The following is a 25513-nucleotide window of genomic DNA, read 5'->3' as shown; positions in this document are numbered from 1 at the left end:
AGTATTTGTCACAAAGTCTGATTTTCTAATCCCCATATCTTTGCAACCCCATGTCGTAGACCTTAGATATTCAAACTATGAAATATCAAAGATTTGCAGGATTAGGTTGCGAAGATGTAAGTTTGAAAATTTAAGTTTGGAGCAAAGACTCAATTTCTTTATAAAATTGAATCCCTTGGATCTCGTGCTTATTTCCTGTCCCTGTAATTCTAGATCTGACCACTGTTATATATAGTTATATATATATAATGAACAAGAGATAAGCATGTTTTAAAGATAGCAGTCATCTAGCAGAGATGTTACTGACCAGGTCAATATATATATATATCAGGAATATTTTAAATAAACGAGATAATTTATTGTTTCAATACCAGGCTTTTAAATTTAATTTTTTTCTCTTTTATTGATTTTTTTTCGTGGATTTTAAAAAATCCAAATTTTTAAGGCAATTTTTTTAAACTGGGATCATTAAGAAGGACTTCGTAATCATTTCAGATTTCTTTTATTTAGCAGACACAAGGTTTATTATTCAAACAATGATGATAAATAAGTAACAAAGTGCAAAGTATATACACAATAATACATAATGTGTGATTAATATTTAAAATTCGGTGATGGTGATGGACCAAACCTCTGTTGAGTAAAAAAAGTAGATGTTAGTTCCACATTTATTAAAAATATGTTTCGGTCTGGGTTGACCCTTGTCAGTTCTTGAGATTGTTTCTGTCACGAATATTAAAAACAAACTCAAAAACAAAATGTGATTAATCTCATTTTAGAGTTTCCTAGTTTAAGGCATTCCAAATTCATTCTAAAGCATTTTCCCAAGAACTATAGATAAAACTTCCCAAATGACCAATGTACATTTTTAGAGTAATTTTCCACAAAATTCTCAGCAAACGTAATTTTAATTAACAGAGTGACATGTCCGATTCACAACAGTACCCTAGATAAACCTTTGTCTGATTTTCACGTCAAAACTTTATTAGTTTCATTTTTTTGTTAACATGATTCGTGGCTTTATGTAGTAGACACAATAAATATATATATATATATTTAAATATTTTTCTACCAAACTACTACATCAATTATAAGGTATTCATAATATGTTATTCTATCTAGTCTGTTTGTGGTTGTGTCCGTAGGACTGGTTGCTGGAGGAAGATATAATGTTGGAACTGGTAGAGCAGATTGTACTGGTCCAGCTGCTGAGGTTACAAATATTCTTCTTATTTTTTTGCCGTTTAAAATTGTGGCTTTTTGACGTCCATAAAACTTTTATGTCACATCTTGACAAGAATTTTAATAGACCCTAACATGCATGTCTGAAATAAAGAAAAATTAAGTCTTCGTCACAAACTTTGATTTTTTAATTCCATTTGTTCCAACCCATCAGGATATTTAGAGATTAGAAAATTTGAGTTTGTGTCAAAAACTCAATTCCTTTGAACAAAGGAATTGAGCATTTGCCACAAACTCTAATTTTCTAATCCCTATATCTTGGCAACCCAATATCGGAGGCCTGAGATGTTTAAAACTATGATATTTGTTGGATAAAATAATTTAAGTTTGACATATATCATAAGTTTACCCATTCAAGTTTTAAAGATTAAGTTTATGGCAACAATTCTTTTTAAAATATGTATAATAAAATTTCAGAATGTCATTAAATCATGATAATTTGCTTTTACCATTTTCACCCGTTCAGTGTCTCAAACTACTCTAAGGATGTTTTTCAAGCCAAAAATGTTTGGGGTAAATTAAGAACACTTTTAATTTTGCTTCCTGTGTATACGCTGTACATACTTTTACAGTGTACCTTTTATATGTACTGCACAGCGTAAACTGAAAAATCCCGCTTGAACCTGTACAGTGTACAGTGTACAATTGTATGAACGTTAATACTGTACTGTTTAGATCGGTATGATGGGATATGCTAAACAAGGACAAAGTACTCATGGCATTCATATTAGGCTTTATGCTAGAGCATTCATTATAGAGGTAATTAGGCAATTATTATAATTATTATTATTATTAGTATTATTATTAGCAAAATGATATTACTGTTGCATTTAATGGATTAAAAAAATGTCTACTGTTTGATTATTATTTAATAAAGGATCCAGAGACAGGTGTGAGAGTTGTGTTCGTATCAGTTGATGCAGGTCATCTATTGTCAATATAAAGAATAATTTGCGTCATTGTAAACATTCTCTATAATATTTATTTAAATATCAGGTGATAAACTTGAGATTAATTTAAAGGTTTTAAACATATGATAACTCGGATGATTTACTTATTCAATTCGGTTGATTTCCGGCTTTTCTTCAAGATAGAAATAAGTTGTAAAAATCTTACTAAGACAGAGACCCATATAACTGTTGTAATCAAGCAAATAGTTTTACCCGTAGCTTAAAAATCAAGTTAAATTTCAAATGGATCTGTGTTTTTTGTTCCTTGGACTAAAAATCGGGTCTAACAGTCGTGCCTTTCTATTCCTTTTTATTCTTAAACACATTTGTTGGTGAGCATAACTATTTTCAAAAACAGTTTAATAATGTGAGGACAGAAGAAAAGCTGGCTGCAGAAATAATTTCTATGATGTACCTAGGAATGATGGGACAGATGGTGAAGAAATATACAATTAAGAAACTTGAAACCATGTTTCCTGGAGTTTATACAGAGAAAAATATTGTTCTTTCTACAACCCATACTCATTCAGGACCAGCAGGTATATAAGGGTAGTCAATATAAATAGGACTATGATATAAATATAAATATTAAACAAAATGCTTTCTTTCAAAATCAATGATTTCTTGCAATTCAATTTCTTGCATTTTTCCCGAGATATCACATTTTATTCAGCACTGCTTGAGTACTGGAATTACATGTATTCTGATAAAACTTTTTTTTTCCAGGGTTCATGCAGTACGTGTTGTTTAACGTACCCAACCTTGGTTTCCTGCAGGAGTCAATGGATGCTCTGGTTGATGGTATTACTGAGGCAATTAGGAGAGCACATGTATCCGTAGTGCCGGGATCTATCTATCTCAGGTTAGAGAGCACATGTATCCGCAGTGCCGGGATCTATCTTTCTCAGGTTACAGAGCACATATGTATCCGTAGTACCATGCTACGTAGTGTCGGGATCTATCTATCTCAGGTTAGGAGAGCACATGTATCCATAGTACCATGCTACGTAGTGCCGGGATCTATCTATCTCAGGTTAGGAAAGCACATGTATCCTTAGTACCAGGATCTATCAATCTCAGGTTAGAGAGCACATGTATACGTAGTACCATGCTACGTAGTGCCGGGATCTATATATCTAAGGTTAGGAAAGCACATGTATCCGTAGTACCAGGATCTATCAATCTCAGGTTAGAGAGCAGATGTATACGTAGTGTCGGGATCTATCTATCTCAGGTTACAGAGCACATGTATCCGTAGTACCATGCTACGTAGTGCCGGGATCTATCTATCTAAGGTTAGGAAAGCACATATATCCGTAGTGCCGGGATCTATCTATCTCAGGTTAGAGAGCACATGTATCCTTAGTACCAGGAGCTATCTATCTCAGGTTAGGAGAGCACATGTATCCTTAGTACCAGGAGCTATCTATCTCAGGTTAGAGAGCACATGTATCCTTAGTACCGGGAACTATATATCTCAGGTTAGGAGAGCACATGTATCCGTAGTGACGGGATCTATCTATCTCAGGTTAGAGAGCACATGTATCCGTAATGCCGGGATCTATATATCTCAGGTTAAGAGAGCACATGTATCCGTAGTGCCGGGAACTATGTATCTCAGGTTAGGAGAGCACATGTATCCTTAGTACCGGGAGCTATCTATCTCAGGTTAGGAGAGCACATGTATCCTTCGTACCAGGATCTATATATCTCAGATTAGGAGAGCACAGATGTATCAATGTATAATGTGTATTATACACTTCTTTGCACTGCAAAGTGCTTATGCTCATGTTTTTTACCCTTAATGGAGGTGTCTTAATGTGTCAACATTTCTTATTTGTATAAGACATACGCAATAATACGAATTCATATTCACAAAAATTATTATCCAGGAAAATAAAACCCCTTTTTCCAACAGGAGTTACTTTAATCAGTTTTTATCTGCAAAATTAATAGTTAAAAGTGAAATGTTAAAAAGATAAAAGCAAATTATTGCTGCTACAAAATACTGCAGTTTTTTGTTTAGCTGGGAAAATATTTAATAATTAGCTACCTAACTAAAATAAATCAACTTCAAAATAAAATGTTTAATCTAATAGGTTGATGTACCAAGAAAGTTTTCATAAAATTTGAAAATAGGATAAGTAAACTGTCTTTTATGGGATGGGATTATGAATTTGTTTGGTTTGAGTTTTATTTCTGTTCGATGTTTCTGTAATACAAACGTCTTGAACATTAAAATAGCATTTTGTTTTTTTACTGCATTTTAAGGGTCCGTGGAGGGTGGTCTATATCAAATATTAGAAATATAAGAACATGGAAAACTATGGTTTCAGGGAAATGAAAAAAAATACTTTAAGTCCCTGATGTAAAACCAATCATATTATTAAGGTATCAATTGCTCATCTCCAACCTTTGTTAACCTTTTTGTTCTCTCTTGACATTTTGAGGGGCTCAGTAAAAACTTTAAGATTTCTCACTCCGAAACGTTGGAAAATTTCAGAAAGACATTTTTTAGAAGAGAAACAACAATTTCATCGTTGATTTTTATCAAGCTACAAAATTATGAAAACTGTAGCACGAAGAAATTTTTGAATCTTGCAGTGCAAATATTTATTTAAAACGAACCGAGTGTTTTTTCCAAAAACTCATATGTTCTAATTTATCTATCTTTGCCACCCAATGTAGCAAACCTTTGATATTTCAAACGATGAATTCCTTTAGATCAAATAATATATGTTTGAAATTTCTAAGGTTTACACCATCAGGTTGTATGGATATGGGGATTGGAAAATCACAGTTTGTGGCAAAAACTCAGCAACTTTACAAATTTTTAATTATTAATATTATAAATATTTTGCGTTTAGCTCTGGTATAGTAGAGGAGGCGAATATCAACAGGAGCCCCACCTCCTATGATGCCAACCCTGCTGAGGAGAGAGCTAAATACTCCGGGAATACGGATAAAGAGATGGTTCAACTAAACTTCTTTAATGATGCTGGTCAGGCTCTAGGAGTACTCAACTGGTTCGCGGTTCATCCAACCTCGATGAACAACACCAACCTTCTCATCTCCGGGGACAACAAGGGTGCCGCCAGCCAGATGTTTGAGAAGGAGATGAATCCTAATTATGTGACCGGTCAGGGGCCGTTCGTTGCTGCCTTTGCATCAACCAATCTTGGAGATATTTCTCCAAATATTATGGTAAATAAAGGGACTGTTATGAAAAGTGACTTTGTATTTGAAGAGGGAAATACCTGATTCACAACGGTACCCTTTATCCCTTAGCCTGAACAGAAATGACACAGAGTTGTTTTTTTTATCTAAAATTGTTAACGTTCAATTGTAATTCCTCTCTAAAAGTGACTTGCGGATTTATAGGCAACAGAAAAAAATAGGAAATTTACCAAAAAAAAAATTAGTCTTTGTCACAAACTCAAATTTTCCAATCCGTGTGTCTTTGCACCTGCATTGTGAAATATTATGATATTTCAAGGTTGAATTTTTTATCTGACAGAATTACAAGTTGGAAATTTCTTAGATCTATGATATTGGGTTGCAAAGATATAGAGATTAGAAAATCAAGAGTTTTTGGGCAAATAATCAGCTTCTTTTTTTAAATAAAAACAACGATATCTTTAATATTGCTACTCAGACAGAGGTTTAAATTTACAATTTTTTAAATAATAACAACGATAGCTTTAATATTTTTACTCAGACAGAGGTTTAAATTTACAATTTTTTAAATAAAAACAACGATAGCTTTAATATTTTTACTCAGACAGAGGTTTAAATTTACAATTTTTTAAATAAAAACAACGATAGCTTTAATATTGCTACTCAGACAGAGGTATTATTAATCAGGCATGTATCTCTTTAATTTGAGGGTCACTTGAAATTACGTTGAAACTCCATTAAAATATGAAAATTACCTGTATTTGATGATTCTGGTGTATTTATCAGGGTCCCAGATGTATAGATACAGGAGTAGAATGTGATCTAGAGCACTCTACATGTGATGGAAGAGTACAGAAGTGTATTGCATCAGGTCCAGGAAAAGATATGTTTGAATCAACCCAGATTATTGCAGACAGACAATATCAAGTATCCAAACAACTCTTCTTAAACACTGAAGGTATCGCTTAGAAATTTTTACTTTTATATTTTCACTCTTGGTTTGAATGTTTTAACGGCGTTAAAGAAATTAAGCCTTTGTCACAAACTCTGATTTTCTTATCACTTTTCTTTGCAATCTGATGGTGTAAACTTTTTATATTTTAAACTTAGGTGATTTATAGTTTGAAATATCTAAGTTCTACGTCATTGAGTAATAATTAAATAAGACTCAATTCCGTTTGTTTCATATTATTCTATATGTTGATCTAAACTGATGAAACGTACTATCTACACAATATTTTTTTCCATGAAAGACGTACAAGGTTGTAGCATATGGACTAATATTTAATTTTATTTAGGTTTATAATTGTTTCTAAAGTATCTGAGTTTTTTCAAGTTCTTTAAAAGGATTTGAGTCTTTGCCAGAAACTCTGATTTTCTAATCTCTATATCTTTTAAATACAATGTGATAGACCTTAGATATTTCAAACTATGAATTATGTTAAATCAAATAATAAAAGTTTGAAAAATCAAAGGGTTACACCTTCCGGTCGCAGAGATAAAGGTGTTAGAAAATTTGAGTTTGTGGCAAAAACTCAGTTCCATTTCTACTTCGTGTATCTGTGCAACCTAATTCTGTAAATCTTTAAATTTAAACTTAGTCTTTGTTTTAACCGAATTTATAATATCAAGCATTGGGTTTTCAAAATATAGGAATAAAAATCCAAGTTTGTGGGAAGAAATTAGTCGATTGATTAATTAATTGATTAATTGATAATAAACTTAGTTAGACATATTGACATTATTTCATTACCTTGCGTTATTTTCTTTTAACCCTAGGATTTGAGGAACTGATGGGATCTGTGGATTATATTCATCAATGGATAGATATGAGTAAATATGAGGTTACCCTAGAGGACGGATCTGTAAACACAACCTGTAAACCTGCTCTGGGGTATAGTTTTGCTGCTGGTACTACAGATGGACCTGGAGAATTTGATTTCACACAAGGCGTCATTACTGGCAATCCGTTCTGGGATTTTATCTCAGGACTACTAAAGGTTACCTAATATTTGATCTTTACAATTCCATTTAATTTTTATCATTAAAAGATCCATCTTGATTATTAAAACCAATGTTTAGGATCCATCCCCTGAGCAGGAAGCTTGTCATGCACCTAAACCTATTCTACTGGATACTGGAGAGTTTACTCTACCCTCTGCATGGCATCCTACTGTAGTGGATACCCAGATACTCAAGATTGGAAAGGTAAAATTAGTAACACCCCTATTCCACCCGCCACCACTCCCACACCCCTCCTTCCACCCTCTAAGCTAGGGTTTCCTTTTTTTCCGTATAATTTCGGTTCCGTAAAGGCCTGACGGAAAATGGTCTTTATACTAAGTACTCCGTAAATCTCCTTTTATCTTTGCTTGCATAGAAAAAACTGTTTGTACAAGTGTTTTGCAAATGAATTATTATCAAAATTTATCAAATAATCAGTGTAAAGATTGCATTATTAGCAAGTATGGTAAATACACAATATTTATATTTCAGAGTGAATAGCTAGAATTAAATTAAAAATTCTCTTTTTTTAGGTTCATCTTTTGGCTGTTCCTGGTGAGCTAACAACTATGGCTGGTAGACGGGTTAGAGAAACTGTGGCAGATTCCCTTAAACCCCTTGGAGATGATATAGTTCCAGTCATAGCTGGACTTTCTAATACATACACTCATTATATTACAACCTTCGAGGAATATCAAAAGCAGAGATATGAAGCAGCTTCTACTATATACGGACCTAACACACTGCTGGCGTATCAGCAACAGTTCTCTAAACTAGCAGTAGCCTTAAAGGTTGGAGAGGAACTTCCTGCTGGAACACCACCTGATGATCTATTGGGAGCACAGATATCCTTTGTACCTGGAGTAGTTTATGATCAACCTCCGGCAGGTTCAGATTTCGGAGATTGTGTTGTTGAACCTGGAGATGCTAGACCAGGAGACAGGGTTACAGCAACCTTTATCTCCGGACATCTTAGGAACAATCTGATGCTGGAGAAAACCTTTCTCCGGGTAGAGTTGGAGGAGGGGCAGGGGGAATATAGGATTGTAGCTGTGGATTCAGATTGGGAAACTAAACTACAATGGCTCAGAACAAACTCTATTTTGGGATCGAGTGAGGTAACTTAAAAATATTCAATGATCTGCTGGTCGAAAAATAATATTTATTAAAGGAACTGTAAACTTGAGACACTGGTCGAAAATAATACTTATTAAAGGGACTGTAAACTTGAGACACTGGTCGAAAATAATATTTATTAAAGGGACTGTAAACTTGAGACAATGGTCGAAAATAATATTTATTAAAGGAACTGTAAACTTGAGACACTGGTCGAAAATATTTATTAAAGGAACTGTAAACTTGAGACACTAGTCGAAAATAATATTTATTAAAGGAACTGTAAGCTTGAGACACTGGTCGAAAATAATATTTATTAAAGGGACTGTAAGCTTGAGACACTGGTCGAAAATAATATTTATTAAAGGGACTGTAAACTTGAGACACTGGTCGAAAATAATATTTATTAAAGGAACTGTAAACTTGAGACACTGGTCGAAAAATAATATTCATTAAAGGGACTGTAAGCTTGAGGCACTGGTCGAAAAATAATATTTATTAAAGGGACTGTAAGTTTGAGACACTAGTCGAAAAATAATATTTATTAAAGGGACTGTAAACTTCATTTCAAAAGATTCTTCATTTTAATGGCGTTTCTGTCTTATAGCGGTACTATTGATAACAACTTTTCTGATCAACAAAGCATGAGATATTCATCACCCTCTCTCTGAAAATTGAATATTTTCCATTGTGATTTCTTAATAAAGTGACTTGCGCACGCACTTCTGCTTTAGAAACAATGAAGTAAATTCTCAAAATTAAACACTTTTCAATCAAGAAAAAAGAGCATATTTTCCTAGTTACAGATCAGATTAATGTTCAAAGGGCACCGAATCAGCAATGACCCTCTATTATTGGAGTGTCGCTTGAAATTACGTTTACAGTCCCGTTAAGCTCTCTGAAATCCAGATAATGAATGAAGAATGTAAAATGTATTTATTAAAGGTGACAATTACCTGGGATATTCCCTTGGATGCCGTTCCTGGTAATTATAGAATAGTTCATCTTGGTCATTACAAGCATATTCTTAGAGGTATAACTCCTTACCAGGGTTCTTCAAGGATATTTAGAGTTGGTTCAGAGAACAAACAAAACCAAGGTAACTTTTAATATTTATTTAAAAACGGTTAGAATTACAAATCTGATGGCAGTCTGATTATAAATCTGTTGTCAGCCTGATTACAAATCTGATGGCAGTCTGATCATAAATATGTTGTCAGACTGATTATAAATCTGTTGTCAGTCTGATTATAAATCTGATGTCAGTCTGATTATAAATCTGTTAACAGCCTGATTATAAATCTGTTGTCAGCCTGATTATAAAACTGTTGTCAGTCTGATTATAAATCTGTTGTCAGCCTGATTACAAATCTGTTGTCAGCCTGATTATAAATCTGATGTCAGCCTGATTATAAATCTGATGTCAGTCTGATTATAAATCTGATGGCAGTCTGATTATAAATCTGTTGTCAGCCTGATTATAAATCTGATGACAGCATGATTATAAATCTGTTGTCAGCCTGACTATAAATCTGATGGCAGTCTGATTATAAATCTGTTGTCAGCCTGATTATAAATCTGTTGTCAGTCTGATTATAAATCTGATGGCAGTCTAATTTTAAATTTTTTGTCAGCCTGATTATAAATCTGATGGCAGCCTGATTATAAATCTGATGGCAGTCTGATTATAAATCTGTTGTCAGCCTGATTATAAATCTGATGACAGCCAGATTATAAATCTGATGTCAGCCTGATTATAAATCTGTTGTCAGCCTGATTATAAATCTGTTGTCAGCCTGATTATAAATCAGGATAATTATTTAAAAATAAAAAATTCACTTTATATAACACTGAGTATTACTATTGTTTAACAAAAAAATTTCTTTTTATAATATTCTGAGTATTACTATGGTGAAAAAAATTCCTTTTTTTAATATTCTGAGTATTTGTATTGTTAAAAAAATCTCTTTTTTAATACTAGTAGTATTACTATTGTTAAACGAATAAACTTTAAAGTTTAGTATCTTCATTTTGTTAAGGTTTGACAAGCTGGGGTAGGTTTCAAAAGAAAAAGGTGGAAAGAGAAACTGACGACATCGATATTTTTTCCCAGTTTTTCATGTAAATTTTCCAATTACAATAAACCTTTATTATGAAAATTACTTTTACCTATTGTAGAAAATCCATCGTTATATTGTATGAATGAGTTTTTACTTTGAATTGGTAAATCAGGATTTAAACCGGTGCTGCACACGTGGATTTAATGATTCTGTCAATATTCCAGTAAGCTATGACTTTCGATCCCAATTTCTCCTATTAAACATAATTTTTCAGCCTTCTTTCAAAAATACTTTTTTGTTGGCATATAAGTTTTCAATAAAAAGTATTAAACAAAGAAATCCGTAACTTCAAAGATTGTTAAAATATAAACCAAAACGCGTATTATTTCAAAAAGAAGAAACCGAATGCCTCTAACTCTGGTTAGTCCGGGGTGTGCAAGGTATTTCAGTGATCTCTCTCCAATTGATTTAATTCCGTCCCTCTTTGACACAGAATCAACCTTTTTTTTAAAAAAGATCAGAATTCAAAAATATTTTAATTTGTTAATTTTACTGTCAGAACCATGTGTTTGTTTAGAGATGATTTTGATTATTTGATTATCATTGTACAGGCGCGCGTAGTCAGGAATTTCTCCAATGGGGGGGGGGNTCAGCAACCTTTTGGGCCTAAAACCCCGCTGAAATCCATAGATTTCACTGATCAAGGGGGGAAGGTTCTCGTTGAATTAAAATTTTACACCGCCTCATTGTCAATTAAAAATATAAGTTTGTAGTGTGCAGTTCATTTACATTTCTCATACTTGAGCGCAAAATCCAAGGTGCTACGAGGTTGCCAAGTTGTACCACTAATATCTCATAAATTTTAACTTTTTCTCATATTTCGAGTGGTTTATCATTTATGAGATGCATGAAAAAATAAATTCCTTAAACATCTTTTTGACTTAATTAAACTGTTTAGTGCAACTTTTAAAAAAACCTTAATTTTAAATGAATTAATATTAATCATAAATTGGATTAATGTTCATATTTACAGATGTTATTATAAATATTTCTTATATTATTAATATTATTATCTTGCTTTGAAACTCCTTGTGTTTTTACTGGTTTGCGAAAAGTTTGAGGAAAGGGTTGGTAAAAGTATTATTTTTGAATATTTATTTTGCTTTAGTATCGTGCCAGTTTAGTACTAGTTTGCAGTCTGCATTATTCTTCTAAACAGTAACTAGAATTATAATTAAAATTTTGCTCTAGATTTTCATGATTTTTTTCTTGGTAAAAGAAAAAAGTCTAATTTTTCATTGTTTATTAACTTGTATTGGAATTAGGAAACAAGCAATTCTGTAATAGACTAAATTAGTATTCTGTTAATATCGAAATTGAGTCTTTACCGCAATCTTGAATTTTCTTGAATTTTGAATATCTTTTTGAAACGTATTTTTTATCTAACAAAATTTATAGTTTGAAGTATCTACTAAACTTTAAGACCTTGGATTGCAAAGATATACGGATTTTTACTGATTTTTTGTTTAACCAGCAAACAATTTAATCCAAGATGGAATGATGAATAAACATATTTTAGAAGCTTGCAATTATTTATCTTAATATTTTTAGAGTTCTAACAATTGGTCAATATAAAATGAGCCAGATGAGAGTAATTTCACAACTAAAAAGCAACCAAAAGTAATTTTTTATATTTTTTAGAGCATTTAGATAGTTCTTATAAAACAGTTTTTATTAAAGGATATATAGCAATTAATATTTTCTTGCCGCATGACTTTAAACTTTCCATTCATAACGGAACCAGCAAAAGTTTTGTCAACTTGTTATTTAAAATGGGATATTTTCAAATGTTTTTATTTCTTTAGAAACATTGGCAGAAGTTGTCTAATAAGAGCCAATCATAATTCAAAGCGCATTCCTTGAATCTAATATAGGGTGGAAGAATTAGGGTTTCCACGAAATGACCATATTTTTTACGCAAAAGCTGCGTAATTTTCGCGCAATTTTTTTTCGAGCTTTTGCTCATCTTTTCGCATAAAACGCAATAAATTTTGCTAGTTATTATTAAAATCGAAAGTTTTACGCAAAAGGTATATATATATATTTTCATTTTCACGCACTACTCAAATATTAGGTCTTTTAGATTTATCAAATAGAAATATGTTCAAAAAGCACATTTCAGCTTCTCCCACGGTCAGCTTTAGTGCTAGAAATTTTAAAACGTTTGTAAATTATCTTAAAGCCATGATAAAAAAAATCAACATTTTGATCAGCATATATCTTTATGGGTTTTTGAATGAGAGGCAAAGATAAAAATTATTTTTTCTATTTTTAGCCTGAAAAGGCCATATTCTTAACAATTATGGGTCGATTTTGTGGAAAATAGTAAAAACCAAACAGGAGAATTTACTAAACGAATTATACCGAATCTGTTTATCATGATTGTAAGATAATTTATAGATGTTTGGAAAACTCTATCTCTAAATCTGACCATGGGAGAAACTTAAATGGCCTTTTTTGCATATATTTCTTTATGCACATAGAGCTAAATAACCTACAAACCAAGCCAAATTTTGCTCTTGTATTTATTTTTCTTGGATGTACAGATTAGATTAGATTAATACAATTTACACCCTTAAAATCACCCTTTTGATGTGTTTCGCAAAATTGCGCAAAACAGAACAACGCAAAAGCGGAATATAGCAATTTTGCGCGAAATGAAGTTTGCGAATATTTGCGCAAAGTGCTATTTTTTCGCGCAAAAATATAACGCAACGAAAACAAAAATTTTCGCTTTCTTTCGCAAAAATCTCTCAAAAGTTTTGCTAATGGAAACCCTAGAGGCGATACAGTGCTACCCAAAACATGAGACTTCTGAGAGAAATGTATAACATTTGTTTAGTCTTTGTTTTTACTTTTTGTTACTGCAGACAAAGAAAATACAGTATGCAGTAAATCAAGTAATAAGTCTTATATTCTATTAGAAGGAAGAAAAAACAACCGGAGTCAAAGCGAGAAGATGATATACCAACAGAACTCAGGTTTAACTTTTTTACTAAAAGATTTCGATCATCTATAAATACTTCCTTCAAAAAACAAATATTTGACAAATTGCACCCCCCCCCCCCCCCAATCCAAATCTGATTTCAGCGTTTCTGACTTGTTTATTGATTCACATCTATATATTTGTGTAATCTAATAATTTTAATCTACTTTTGTTTAATTTACTCAATATATTTTTTTTCAAAGGATTTTAATTACCTTTTAAATAATCTTAAATCCGTAAAGTACCTCGTTCTTTACATTTTTTAGTACAGTCTATTCATTTGAATTTATCTTCGTGAAATCTATTCATTTAAATCTATTTTCTTAGTTTCGTATTATCTATTCAGTATTCAATTTTATCTTTTGTGTATTTAATTTTTTTGCACTTTTTCTGTGTATTTAATTTTTTTGCATAATCTATTTTTTATTCTATTTTCGTATAATCTACTTATTTCATACGGTATCCGGCCTATCAAAGGTCTATCTGACGTACCCACAAGCTTAGTTAGATGTGATCTATTTATCTATTTTTGTAAAATTTACATTTTTTGTAAAATTTATTTGTTTAAATAAATGATCTTTTGTAAAATCTATTAAAAAAAACATATATTTTTGTATGAAATATGCATTTACCTTTATTTTGTTTAATCTATTCATCTACATCTATTTTTGTAGAATCTATTCATTTAAATATAATTTGGTAGAATCTATTTTCCTTTGTCTGGATTATTAAATGAGAAAATTAAAGTTTATTATATTTCCCTTGATATTTACAACTAGCACAACTGCTTTAATAAACTTTATTGTAGACTTAAAAGTATTTGTCGAATCTAATCCATTAAATCTTTATTTTATGTTGACTGCTTTCAAACAACAGACATGCTAGCAGTATTATACTATAGTTGACAGCAGTATTATACTATAGTTGACAGCAGTATTATAGTATAGTTGTCAGCAGTATTATACTATAGTTGACAGCAGTATTATAGTATAGTTGTCAGCAGTATTATTGTATAGTTGTCAGCAGTATTATAGGCTAGTTGTCAGCAGTATCAAAAGTATAATTGACAGCAGTTTTATAGTATATTTGACAGTAATATTATATTATAGTTGTCAGCAGTATCAAAGTATAGTTGACAGCAGTTTTATAGTATAGTTGTCAAGAGTATTATAGCATAGTTGTCAGCAGTGTTGCAGTATAGTTATCAGCAGTATTTTAGTATAGTTGATAGCAATATTATAATATAGTTGATAGCAAAACTTATAGTATACCAACAAATTATAGAATAGTTGCCAACAATATTATAGTAAAGCTGACAGCAGTATTAAAGTATAGTTGCTAGCAAAAATTATAGTATAGTGGATAGCATTATTATAGTATAGTTGACAGCAATATTATAGTATAGTGGATAGCAATATTATAGTATAATTGCCAGCAATATTATTGTATAGTTGACAGCAGTATTATGGTATAGTTGACAGCAAAATTATAGTTTAGTTGCCGGCAATATTTTTGTATAGTTGGCAACAGTATTATAGTATAGTTGACAACAATATCATTGTATAGTTGACCCCAATATTATAGTATAGTTTACAGTAGTACTAGTATTATAGTATAGTTGCCAGCAATATTTTTGTATAGTTGGCAACAGTATTATAGTACAGTTTATAGCAGTATTATAGTATAGCTGACAGCAATATTATTGCATAATGTCCAGCAATATTATAGAATAGTGCCCAGCAATATACTTGTATAGTTTGACAGTAGTATTATAGTATAGCTGACAGCAATATTATAGTATAGCGGACAGTCCTATTATTGAATAATTGACAATAGTATTAAAGACAGCATATGTTGCATTTTCTGAGAGCTGACATTAGTACTATGAACAAACTATGAGAGTGGTGTTGATTTTGCTGCCAATTATTATCCATAAATTTTAATAAAATACGAAAAATGTTTGAACTGATAATTCAGGATCGAGACCACATTTGACTATTTAACTACGATAATAACCAAAATAAGGAGAATAAATAAATTTAATATTTCAGGGATTTTATCTCCCAGATTGCGATGGGGTCAGGGGGTGAACCTGAGAAGAAGATAAGGCCAGCAGCAGGTGCAGCAGTAGCAGCTCTAGAAGAACCAGCTCCTAAACAAGAAAAGGTTTATAACATCAGAGAGGACACATTTTGAAAATTATCATAATTTTGTTTACAAATGTGCTGCAATTTGTTTGCAAAAAAGTGTATTGTATTTGTTTTACATTCCATCCATATTCTATAGCACACTTTTTAAAGATATGGAGTTTCTGGTGTATCTTTCTTGGATTAGATAGGCAGCTTACATTTTATGAACCAGAGCCCGAAACTTAAGACAAAGTATCGTAATGAAACCCAGTATCGGAAACCCAGTTTCATATATGGGGTCAGCCAGTTTTGTAGATACAAATATTTTTGTTAAGAAATATTATTTGATTTCATTACTTTTTGTTTTCTAATCTTTAAATAAAATCTGCACAAATGCTAAAACCAGAAAAAGGAAACTCGGGAGTCTCGTTCAACGATACTCACTTAAATTTCCGGCTCAGTACTAGTATGCAACACAGGTATACAGCAAGTATACATTTTAGCATGCAAGCGTCCTGTCTAGTATGGCAGCATGCTGTTTAAAAAATCCCATATGCCCTAGCTGCAGCTTTTAAATCCCCACCATATATATATATATATCCTAGCGCAGAGAACTGATTTAAATATGTCTTAACCCGGACTTTCCTTCAATATAGCCCAAACCAAAGGAATTCAGTTTTTGCCAAAAACTTTGATTTTCTAATCCCTTTATTATTACATTTACCATTTTAAACTATACATTCTGCTAGATCAAATAGTCTAAGAATTTCAATGGTCTACACCTCCATGTTGCAAATTACAGGGATGAGAAAATTTGAATTCTTGGCAAAAAGTTGAGCAAATACCATGGAGAAATAGTTGGGGAAATGTAAAGGAGTTGAGTCTTTGACACAAACTCTGATAATCTAATCCCTAAATCTTTGCAATCCAAAGTCTTGTAGATGAAATAAGCCAAATTCTAAATATCAAAGGTTGGCACCATTAAGTAGGAAAAATATATTCAGTCGGCAAGTTGCCCGTACGAGAATTACTTTGAGGGAAAAAAGCTACATAGTTAATTTTCACGGCACAAAACCGAACTCCTCGAAGTTTTTTTATTTAAGTGGATTATTTTGGAAGTTCAGCGTATGTTTACAATAAGCACATGATATCTACGATATACTAAAGGAATTTTTCTTACAAGGTAGAAAATTTCAAGGTAGCAGGGTCATTTGACCAAATTTGACTCTATTACCTAGCTTGCACTCTTGTATGCCTAGCCCATTAGCGCCTGATCCAATCAGGGTTCAGTCATGTGTTTGGTGCCTATTCTGAACAAATAGAAATTGCATAGCGGTAACATCTATTTTTCTATCTATCTCATTATTCAGAGATATGAATCCTTTAATCGGCGCAATCAATAAATGGAAATATTTACTTCTACTCAAGGTACTAATGCAAGGAAAGTTAATTGCGGTCGCGCATACTCTGCGTACATATTGAAACCCGTTCTCTCTTGGCGAAATTTGTAAACAAGAATAGATGCATCAGTGTTCGTTTAGTATCGAGCATTTAATTTGGATAAGTTTGATAATTCACATAATAGTTTCCTATGACCAGAATATTTCATTGATATTTTATGTGAGATACCTTGCATAGATATGAATAAACACAATAGCAATTTTGTTTCCATATCGTTGGTGTTGCCTTTTTAAATCTTTTACTGCCCTTTATGTCATGTGGCATGATAGCGCATTAAATACTTATTCTATTCAGGGAGAAAAGTTTACTGGGCTTGAAATAATGTCTTTATGGAACAGTTTTAAAAAGGATTTTCCCGAAGGAGAAATTAATAGATCTCAGATGAACCAGCTTGTTAAGGATATTTTTCCTAGGTAGGTTTATTTTATACACATTATTTTTCCTAGGTAGGTTTATATTATATTATACACATTATTTTTCCTAGGTAGGTTTATTTTATATTCTACACAATTTTTACCTAGGTAGGTTTATTTTATATTCTACACAATATTTTACCTAGGTAGGTTTATTTTATATTCTACACAATATTTTTCCTAGGTAGGTTTATTTTATATTCTACACAATATTTTTCCTAGGTAGGTTTATATTCTACACAATATTTTTCTTCTTCAATTTGTACGTTACAACTCAAATTTTGTAACAAATTCTGCCCAACGCTGTATAATGAACAATCCTTACAACCCTATAATGTATTTAAGTAATGACAAATTGTTTTTATTTAACTTAAACTTTGAAATTATTTTGAATTCATGAAATCACGACTGTAGTTATGCATTTGCAGAGTAGATTGGAAAACATTAAATTTGAATTTTTTAACATAAGAATAGAACTTGGATGGGAAAATATCGTCTTTGCCTTTTAAAAAGAAAAATGAATGACAATTTAAGAAAATTGAATAAGCCCAAAAAAGATTATTATTAATACATAGTCTAAATTTAACCCTGTATAAACTGTCAATCTACAATTTCATAATGTCTTATCACTATAATTTCATTTAATTTAGTTATTTTAGTTATAAATTTTCAATATTCGATTCATATATAGGTGTAACTCAGAGATTGTTATCGACAATTTATTCAAGGTAAATATTAAATATAAAAAGCATGCATGCGCAAATGTACGAAAAGCTTGCCTTTAACGTTATGTAATAGTAAGAGAAATATTCTGCTTAACTAATGTCCTATATACACAATACATGGTCACCCAGAATATATACTGTTTCTTTTCCTTCTAGTCATGATTCCCTGCAAACTTTTTTCTCTCTTTTCCAAAACATAAATTAAGCCCAAAAAAGATTATTATTAATACATAGTCTAAATTTAACCCTGTATAAACTGTCAATCTACAATTTCATAATGTCTTATTACTATAATTTCATTTAATTTAGTTATTTTAGTTATAAAATTGGTTCTAGAATTTGATGAATATTATTCTAGGTGTTTGATCATGATAACAATGGCAAAGTTGTTCCGAATGAACTTCTTATGGCATTTTCCATGGCGATGCAGGGAACAGGTAACTTTGCATTAATATTCATCCGGAGAAAGGGTAGATTATATGAATGATGATAGACAGTTTGTGCAGGGGAATTGTATTCATCATATATAAAGAGTAGCCTCAAACTATAATAGTTTTTTGATCCCTATATCTTTGAATACTCCTATACCTATTTAATCTTAAAGTTTAATGTATCAAATATCAAAGGTTTATGAGATCAGGTTAAAAGGAAATGAGCATTGTAAATTAGAATATGAGAAGATTTATCCATAGAGAATAGAATAAATATTAGAGAGGAATTAAAAGAATCTCTCGGTATGAATTTTTTCAGTCCCTTTCAGCCTGAAAGGGAGTTCAAAGTGTACAAATCATGTAAATGTTCACAAATTATATGCAGTAGAGTACATTAATACAGTATGTTCCCTAGACTATCCATTTCAATTTCGAATTTTTTAAACTGTTAAATAAACTTTGTAATGAATTAGGTGAATAAAAACATCATTTGATTTATAGTTATAGAGGCATAGAGTCTATGTGAAATTATCATTGGTCAATTATGAAACCAGCCTATTTCATAATTTGGTTTTCTTTTAACAATAATTTTAGATTTTCTATATAATGATATTCCAGGGCCCACCAGGTTATATAGCATAAATATTTGAAGTACACCTGCAGTATGGAAACAGTACAACAAAATGGCCGTTTTACACTTTTTTCCAGTAAATTCCTCTCTATATATTCTATTCTCTATGGATTTATCAGTTTGTTAACATAAATTCGAAATATAAGGAAGACGATTTTACCGACTCAAATGCCGTAGCCTTTTCACAAGACGTGTTTATCCATCTCCTTCATGTAGTGCCCACATGTCAAACCCCGCTCATCCCAGCTCCCGCCTCACCCCAGCAGTCAGTTAAGATTAGAGAGTTGAGCTGGTAACAGCTCCGACACAGGGAGCCTCTTGACTCCTTTATGATGATGGCGCAGATACTCAGCTAGCAGCAGACGTGCTTACCCGAAGAGTTCCCAGGCGATCATGCTTTCCAGAGACAACATAATCGCTCAATAGGACCATGATAAAAGCGTGATCTCTGCCTACTAGGTTGGATAAGCCCTGGTGTTTCAGTTCCTGTAGATCTACTCCACCAACATGAAGCTCTACATCACTCCCATGAAGTCCCCCCCAAATATTCATCATTTATTCCTTTGTTAATTTCTAAACCAACCAATTTTAACCCCACTTGGGAAACTATTTCAAAACTTTTCGTTTTTATTAAATAAATTTTAGAAATATCCATTTAGATCTCTTTTATTTTATCATACTGACTTTTAAAGTCAACATAACTATATGAGGAGAGAAAAATACAAGATACAATTTTAGAGATACATCAGATATACATTAATGAAAATATGGACGAAATATGAACCAAAATGTTAATGCTTAAACACAAAAATCTATCAGTTTGCCAATTATTCTTTGAAATTGAAGCTAGGTTTAAGATGTTTAATCTACATATATGAAGGCTATAAAAAGTGTAATTCAGTTAGAAAGGTTAAGACTTTGTGTCACTTCAAAGTCTACCCGGTCTTGAAAAAATGTTCATAGTTATCTGGATTGATGGATCGATTAATAACTCGATCACGTTTTCGATTCGTTTTTTGAAAACACTTCAATCATGTCAAGATGTGAAATAAAAACAAGTAATCTATGAAAGATTGAAAAATGTAAAAAAAAATAATGATTTGGTTAATTTCATTTTTTTTAAGAGAAGTTCTTTTTAAGTCGAGGAGAAGTTACACTGGACCTTCAAGTTGTATGACAAGGATGGAAGTGGAGAAATTGATCCAGATGAGATGGAAGACATTTTTAGAAAACTCTGCAAGTAAACACCATATTTTGATCAAATATGTTCACGCATTTGCTAGTTTTCTTAAATAATAAATAAAGCACGATTTACACATCAAAAAAATCTTAACATTATTTAAAGTATAATATCTAATTTTTGATAAGAAATTGATGATTAGACCTCATCAAAACTACTTTTTATTTTGTTTAAATAATGAAGTATCATCCATTTTATGTTTTAAAGTTTTTTTTGACATTCCAACTACGAAAAGAAACAATTTAATAAAAAACCTAATACTTAATATTAGCCATAAACTCTAAATTCCTTATCCATTTATCTTTAAAATCTGATGGTGTAGGTGTAAACCCTTGCAGCATTAAGCTGCAAAGCTTAGAGTTTTTTCGTGTTAGGATTGCTGAAGGAATAGAGAAAGACCAAAAAATAATAGATATAGAAGAACAGGAGAGAGAGAAAAAGAGAATACTAAAAGAAAAGGAAAAGGTAAAAACTAGATTAATTCATTTCAGAGACTTGTATGTTAAAGTCTCTCTGTTCTAAAATTATAAATTATAAATTATTAAATACTTTGTATTTTCTTAAGACTGTTAAACTATTTACAAATGGTGTTGTTATAATAACATTTTAAATGATGGTATTTCATATTAAGATATGTCTAGTGATAATATTTCAAGAGATAATGTTTCATATTTCAATTTCTCGATCGGAATTATATTATGAAACTAATAGTATTTCAAATGTGGTTTAGGCTTGGTTTTAGATCTACTGTTTTCTGTTTATACATTCATAAAACTCATTTAACTAATATCGTAGACCTTTCATGTTTCACTTATTAAACTATGAGTTTTGCTGGATCAAGTTGTCAAAATTGCAAAATATCATGCATAAATAAAATTTTCTATACATAAAACTTTCCATACAATATTCTGCCCAAAAAAACTTTCAACTTTCAATGGAATGTTCTGTTCCAAAAAACGTTCATGATGTGTTTGTCAAAAAAAAACCTCAAGGGACTATTGTGTCCAAGAAAAAAACTTTTTAAATAATCTGTTCAAAAAAAGTGCCCGAAATGTCTAGTAGAATAGACATCTAGTAAATGTTCATTCCAAGAAAAAATTTTCCATGACATGTTCTTTCCAAGAAAAAACTTTCCATGAAATGTTCTGTCCAAGAAAAACTTTCCATGAAATGTTCTGTCCAATACAAAACTTTCCATGAAATGTTCTGTCCAAAAAAAAACTTTCCATGAAATGTTCTTTCCAATAAAACCCAATCTCATAGTCTATAAAAAGGGATGCTACATGGTTTCTTATGGCTTACCTATGAGATGTTTTTGGATTTTTTGATTTTCTGATTTAAATTCTTCTTGTTGTTTTAGGAGGAGAGAAGATTTAAACAAGAAGCAGAAGATAAACTACTGGGGAGAAATATAAAGGGATGATAAATAAACATACTTAAAGGGACTGCTCACGTAATTTCAAGTGACCTTCATTTATATAGTGACATGTTCAATTCACAACAGTAACCTTTAAACATTTGGCTGATTAGTAATTCACAACAGTAACCTTTAATCATTTGCCTGATTAGTAATTCACATCAGTAACCTTTAAACATTTGCCTGATTAGTAATTCACAACAGTAACCTTTAAAAATTTGCCTGATTAGTAATTCACAACAGTAACCTTTAAACATTTGGCTGATTAGTAATTCACAACAGTAACCTTTAAACATTTGGGTGATTAGTAATATTGCACGAAATATCCATGTTTTTCTCTTGGAAAATCTTTCTCTTTAATTGTGGTTTCTGCTGAAGAAACAATAGTATAAAGTTTTCAAGTTAATTGTCCATACACCGACAAACATCTACTACAATGCTAATCTAATTTTGTTTATTTCTTTATGTTAAGGTTGACCTACTTTCAGAGAAGAAGAAAAGGTTCAGGCAAAATTCAGTATTTAGATTTTTTTTTTTAATGAAAACTACCTTAAGATTTGTAAGAAAATTTATTACTGAATTTTTAAATCTGAACTAATATATCTCTGCAATAACAAACATAAAAAATCTTACGACATTTCTAACTATGCAGACCTAAAATTGACGACATTCAGTTCATTCTTCATTCTGTTTAAGATAGAATTCGATAATTGTTGTTTCAGGATTGAGGAGAAGGTTGCGTTTAAAGGTTTGAATGCAGCGGTTAGGTTTAAAAAAGCAACACTGAAGAAACAAAAACAACCAGAACCTGAGATACCAAAGGTTTATTTTATAAAATCTAATTATTTTTGAATCACATCTGTCTACGTGATTTAAAGTGACCCCTATTTCAAGAATAACATGCCCGATTGGCAACGGTACCCTTTTAACCGTTGTCTGAGTAATAAATTGAAATGCATTGCCGTCCCACGCACACCCCTGACCCTTCAGTAAAAGTAAATTCAACCTAAAGTCTGACCGGATCAACCTTGTTGCACCAGCTAGTCCTATTGAGTGTCTGCTTTATTTACCCAATGTTCCGGCGATACAGTACAAACTGGGACCGAAAAGGTTGACCCGGCTCGGAAATTCAAAGGTACTACGGCTGCCCGTGGTCTTTCTCTCTTGAAAAAAGGTAAATTCTGTAAAGTTACTTCGTTCCATCAGCTGCATCAATCCGTTACTTCGTAACGTCAGCTGCATCAATCCGTTAGTTACATTCATTGAGAAACAACAAATTTTTCTGTTAGAAAAATATGATATTTTCATCATTTATGCTCAGAAAAAGGTGAAAAGTGTACTATTGTGAATCGGCCAACTTCTTAAATGGAAGGTTACTTTAGATTATTTAATTTCTGGATCTAGGAGAAGGAGAAAGTAGGTGTTCTGGGAGTGATTAAGGATGAATTGAAGGATCCAAGCAGAGATTGTAAAAACTTTGATCCAGGTTATTAAGCTGAAAAAAATATTTAAATTTTTTGGTTATTAGCATTTCAAAAAGAGAAACAAAAACGATGTACCAAAAAAATATATTTTCTGAAATGGAGGGACAAGGAACCTAGCTACTGAACTCCCTCAGCTAAATCAAACTAACTTGTTTAAATATATTTCTAGACAATCCTTCATGATTTTCACTTTCGTCAACAAATTAAGCTCCACCGGAAATACAATTGCACAATTGCAATATTGTAAAGAAGTGACTGTTAAATTCAATTATATTTTTCATCCTATACATTTTATCATATTATCCGTGTTCTGCAAGTTCTTAACAATCACATAAAATCAGACTAATAGGATAGATTATTTAACATGGCATAAACTTTAATTTTACTCTAATGATTAACATACCAAATTTTTGTATTTATTTTTGATTAGCTTACAAAAAGAAAATAGTAGTGGATAGAAAGTGTCAAAAATGATTAGAAAAGCGTGCTTAGCTGTCATAAATAGTTTAGGCAAGAATGCAGTAAAACTGTTTTGTCTATATATGCTTATAAAAGCGTACTCTAAAACGGTTTTGTCTATATGTGCTTATATAAGCGTACTCTAAAACTGTTTTGTCTATATGTGCCTATATAAGCGTACTCTAAAACTGTTTTGTTTATATGTGCTTATAAAAGCGTACTCTAAAACTGTTTTGTCTATATGTGCTTATATAAGCGTACTCTAAAACTGTTTTGTCTATATGTGCCTATATAAGCGTACTCTAAAACTGTTTTGTCTATATGTGATTATAAAAGCGTACTCTAAAACTGTTTTGTTTATATGTGCTTATTATTAACTGTTCATTAACTGTTTTGTTTATATGTGCTTATAAAAGCGTACTCTAAAACTGTTTTGTTTATATGTGCTTATAAAAGCGTACTCTAAAACTGTTTTGTTTATATGTGCTTATAAAAGCGTACTCTAAAACTGATTTGTCTATATGTGCCTATATAAGCGTACTCTAAAACTGTTTTGTCTATATGTGCTTATAAAAGCGTACTCTAAAACTGTTTTGTCTATATGTGCTTATAAAAGCGTACTCTAAAACTTTTTTGTCTTTATGTGCTTATAAAAGCGTACTCCAAAACTGTTTTGTCTATATGTGCTTATATAAGCGTACTCTAAAACTGTTTATATGTGCTTATAAAAGCGTACTCTAAAACTGTTTTGTTTATATGTGCTTATATGCTTATACTGTTTTGTCTATATGTCCTTAGGTAAGCGTGCCCGGGAACTGTTTGATGCGCTTGATGACGACGGGAACGGTGTTCTTACTGAAGATGAATTCATTCAGGGAAACATAGTTATAGTGCTTATTGATTAATAGATAACTAACTAACTGACAGAGAGACTAACTAACTAACCAAATAACTAATTAACTAATTTATTAACTAATTAATAAACTAAGTAACTAACTAACTAATTAGTTAACTTACTAACCGAATTAACTAAAAAAACTCATTAATTAAAGAACTAATTGACTAACGTATGTACTAACTAACAAACTAAGTAACTAAATAACTAATTAGTTAACTAACTAACAATAATAACTAACTATCTAACTAACTAACTAACTAATTATCTTACAGACAAATTAACCAAGTAACTGACTATAGCTTGCTAACTAACAAATTAATTAACTAACTAACTAACTAATATACTAATTAAATATCTGACTAACTAACTATCTAACTAAAATCTAACCAGTTAATTCACTAACTAACTATTAAAACAAAGTTACTTTTACTAAGTCTTAAATAACTAATTTCAATATCTGCTAAATGTAAGATTATTGAACTAACGTAATATTGCAATACTATATATTGTATCTAATTCAAGCCTCGTTAAAAACTTCGATTGCAGTGAACTATATACTTGTCTGCAGCTCTAACTATATACTATGTTCTGTATATCAGGGGTGCTTGAGTGATACAGCATTCGTTGAAC

At 31.4% G+C, this 25513-nt stretch overlaps 2 protein-coding genes and 1 long non-coding RNA gene across 4 annotated transcripts; all 3 read left to right on the top strand.

Moving 5' to 3' along the window:
- The first annotated feature begins 211 nt into the window (after positions 1 to 211).
- LOC111718158 (neutral ceramidase) lies at positions 212 to 10651 on the top strand. Of its 2 annotated transcripts, XM_023493672.1 has the most exons (13): positions 212 to 310; positions 1123 to 1213; positions 1918 to 2001; positions 2120 to 2165; positions 2612 to 2731; positions 2919 to 3054; positions 5060 to 5396; positions 6156 to 6327; positions 7149 to 7369; positions 7452 to 7577; positions 7907 to 8491; positions 9435 to 9588; positions 10529 to 10651. In XM_023493672.1, the coding sequence occupies exons 1-13, from the start codon at positions 297 to 299 to the stop codon at positions 10612 to 10614; spliced, it is 2172 nt and encodes a 723-aa protein (XP_023349440.1). In that variant the 5' UTR covers positions 212 to 296; the 3' UTR covers positions 10615 to 10651. The 2 variants fall into 2 exon arrangements, with proteins under 2 accessions (XP_023349440.1, XP_023349441.1); XM_023493673.1 differs by lacking the exons at positions 212 to 310; positions 1123 to 1213; positions 1918 to 2001; ... (1 more) ...; positions 2612 to 2731; positions 2919 to 3054 and adding an exon at positions 3440 to 3534.
- Positions 10652 to 12063: 1412 nt separating this feature from the next.
- Positions 12064 to 22048, top strand: LOC111718150 (neuron-specific calcium-binding protein hippocalcin). Its single transcript, XM_023493663.1, has 9 exons — positions 12064 to 12229; positions 13534 to 13590; positions 15647 to 15761; positions 17480 to 17598; positions 18290 to 18326; positions 18682 to 18760; positions 20526 to 20625; positions 21000 to 21090; positions 21986 to 22048. Exons 1-9 carry the CDS (start codon positions 12186 to 12188, stop codon positions 22046 to 22048), a joined length of 705 nt encoding a protein of 234 aa, XP_023349431.1. The 5' UTR covers positions 12064 to 12185.
- A 463-nt stretch (positions 22049 to 22511) lies between these two features.
- LOC111718157 (uncharacterized) lies at positions 22512 to 24862 on the top strand. The gene is made up of 4 exons (XR_002768998.1): positions 22512 to 22543; positions 22765 to 22864; positions 23447 to 23528; positions 24784 to 24862. It is a non-coding gene; the product is annotated as an uncharacterized LOC111718157 (long non-coding RNA).
- Positions 24863 to 25513: the final 651 nt, after the last annotated feature.

The sequence above is a fragment of the Eurytemora carolleeae genome, unplaced genomic scaffold (assembly GCF_000591075.1).
Source record: "Eurytemora carolleeae unplaced genomic scaffold, Eaff_2.0 scaffold13, whole genome shotgun sequence".
NCBI lineage: Eukaryota > Metazoa > Arthropoda > Copepoda > Calanoida > Temoridae > Eurytemora > Eurytemora carolleeae.
Note: the sequence above shows the minus strand (reverse complement) of the source record. Positions and strands in the feature narration are given on the sequence as shown.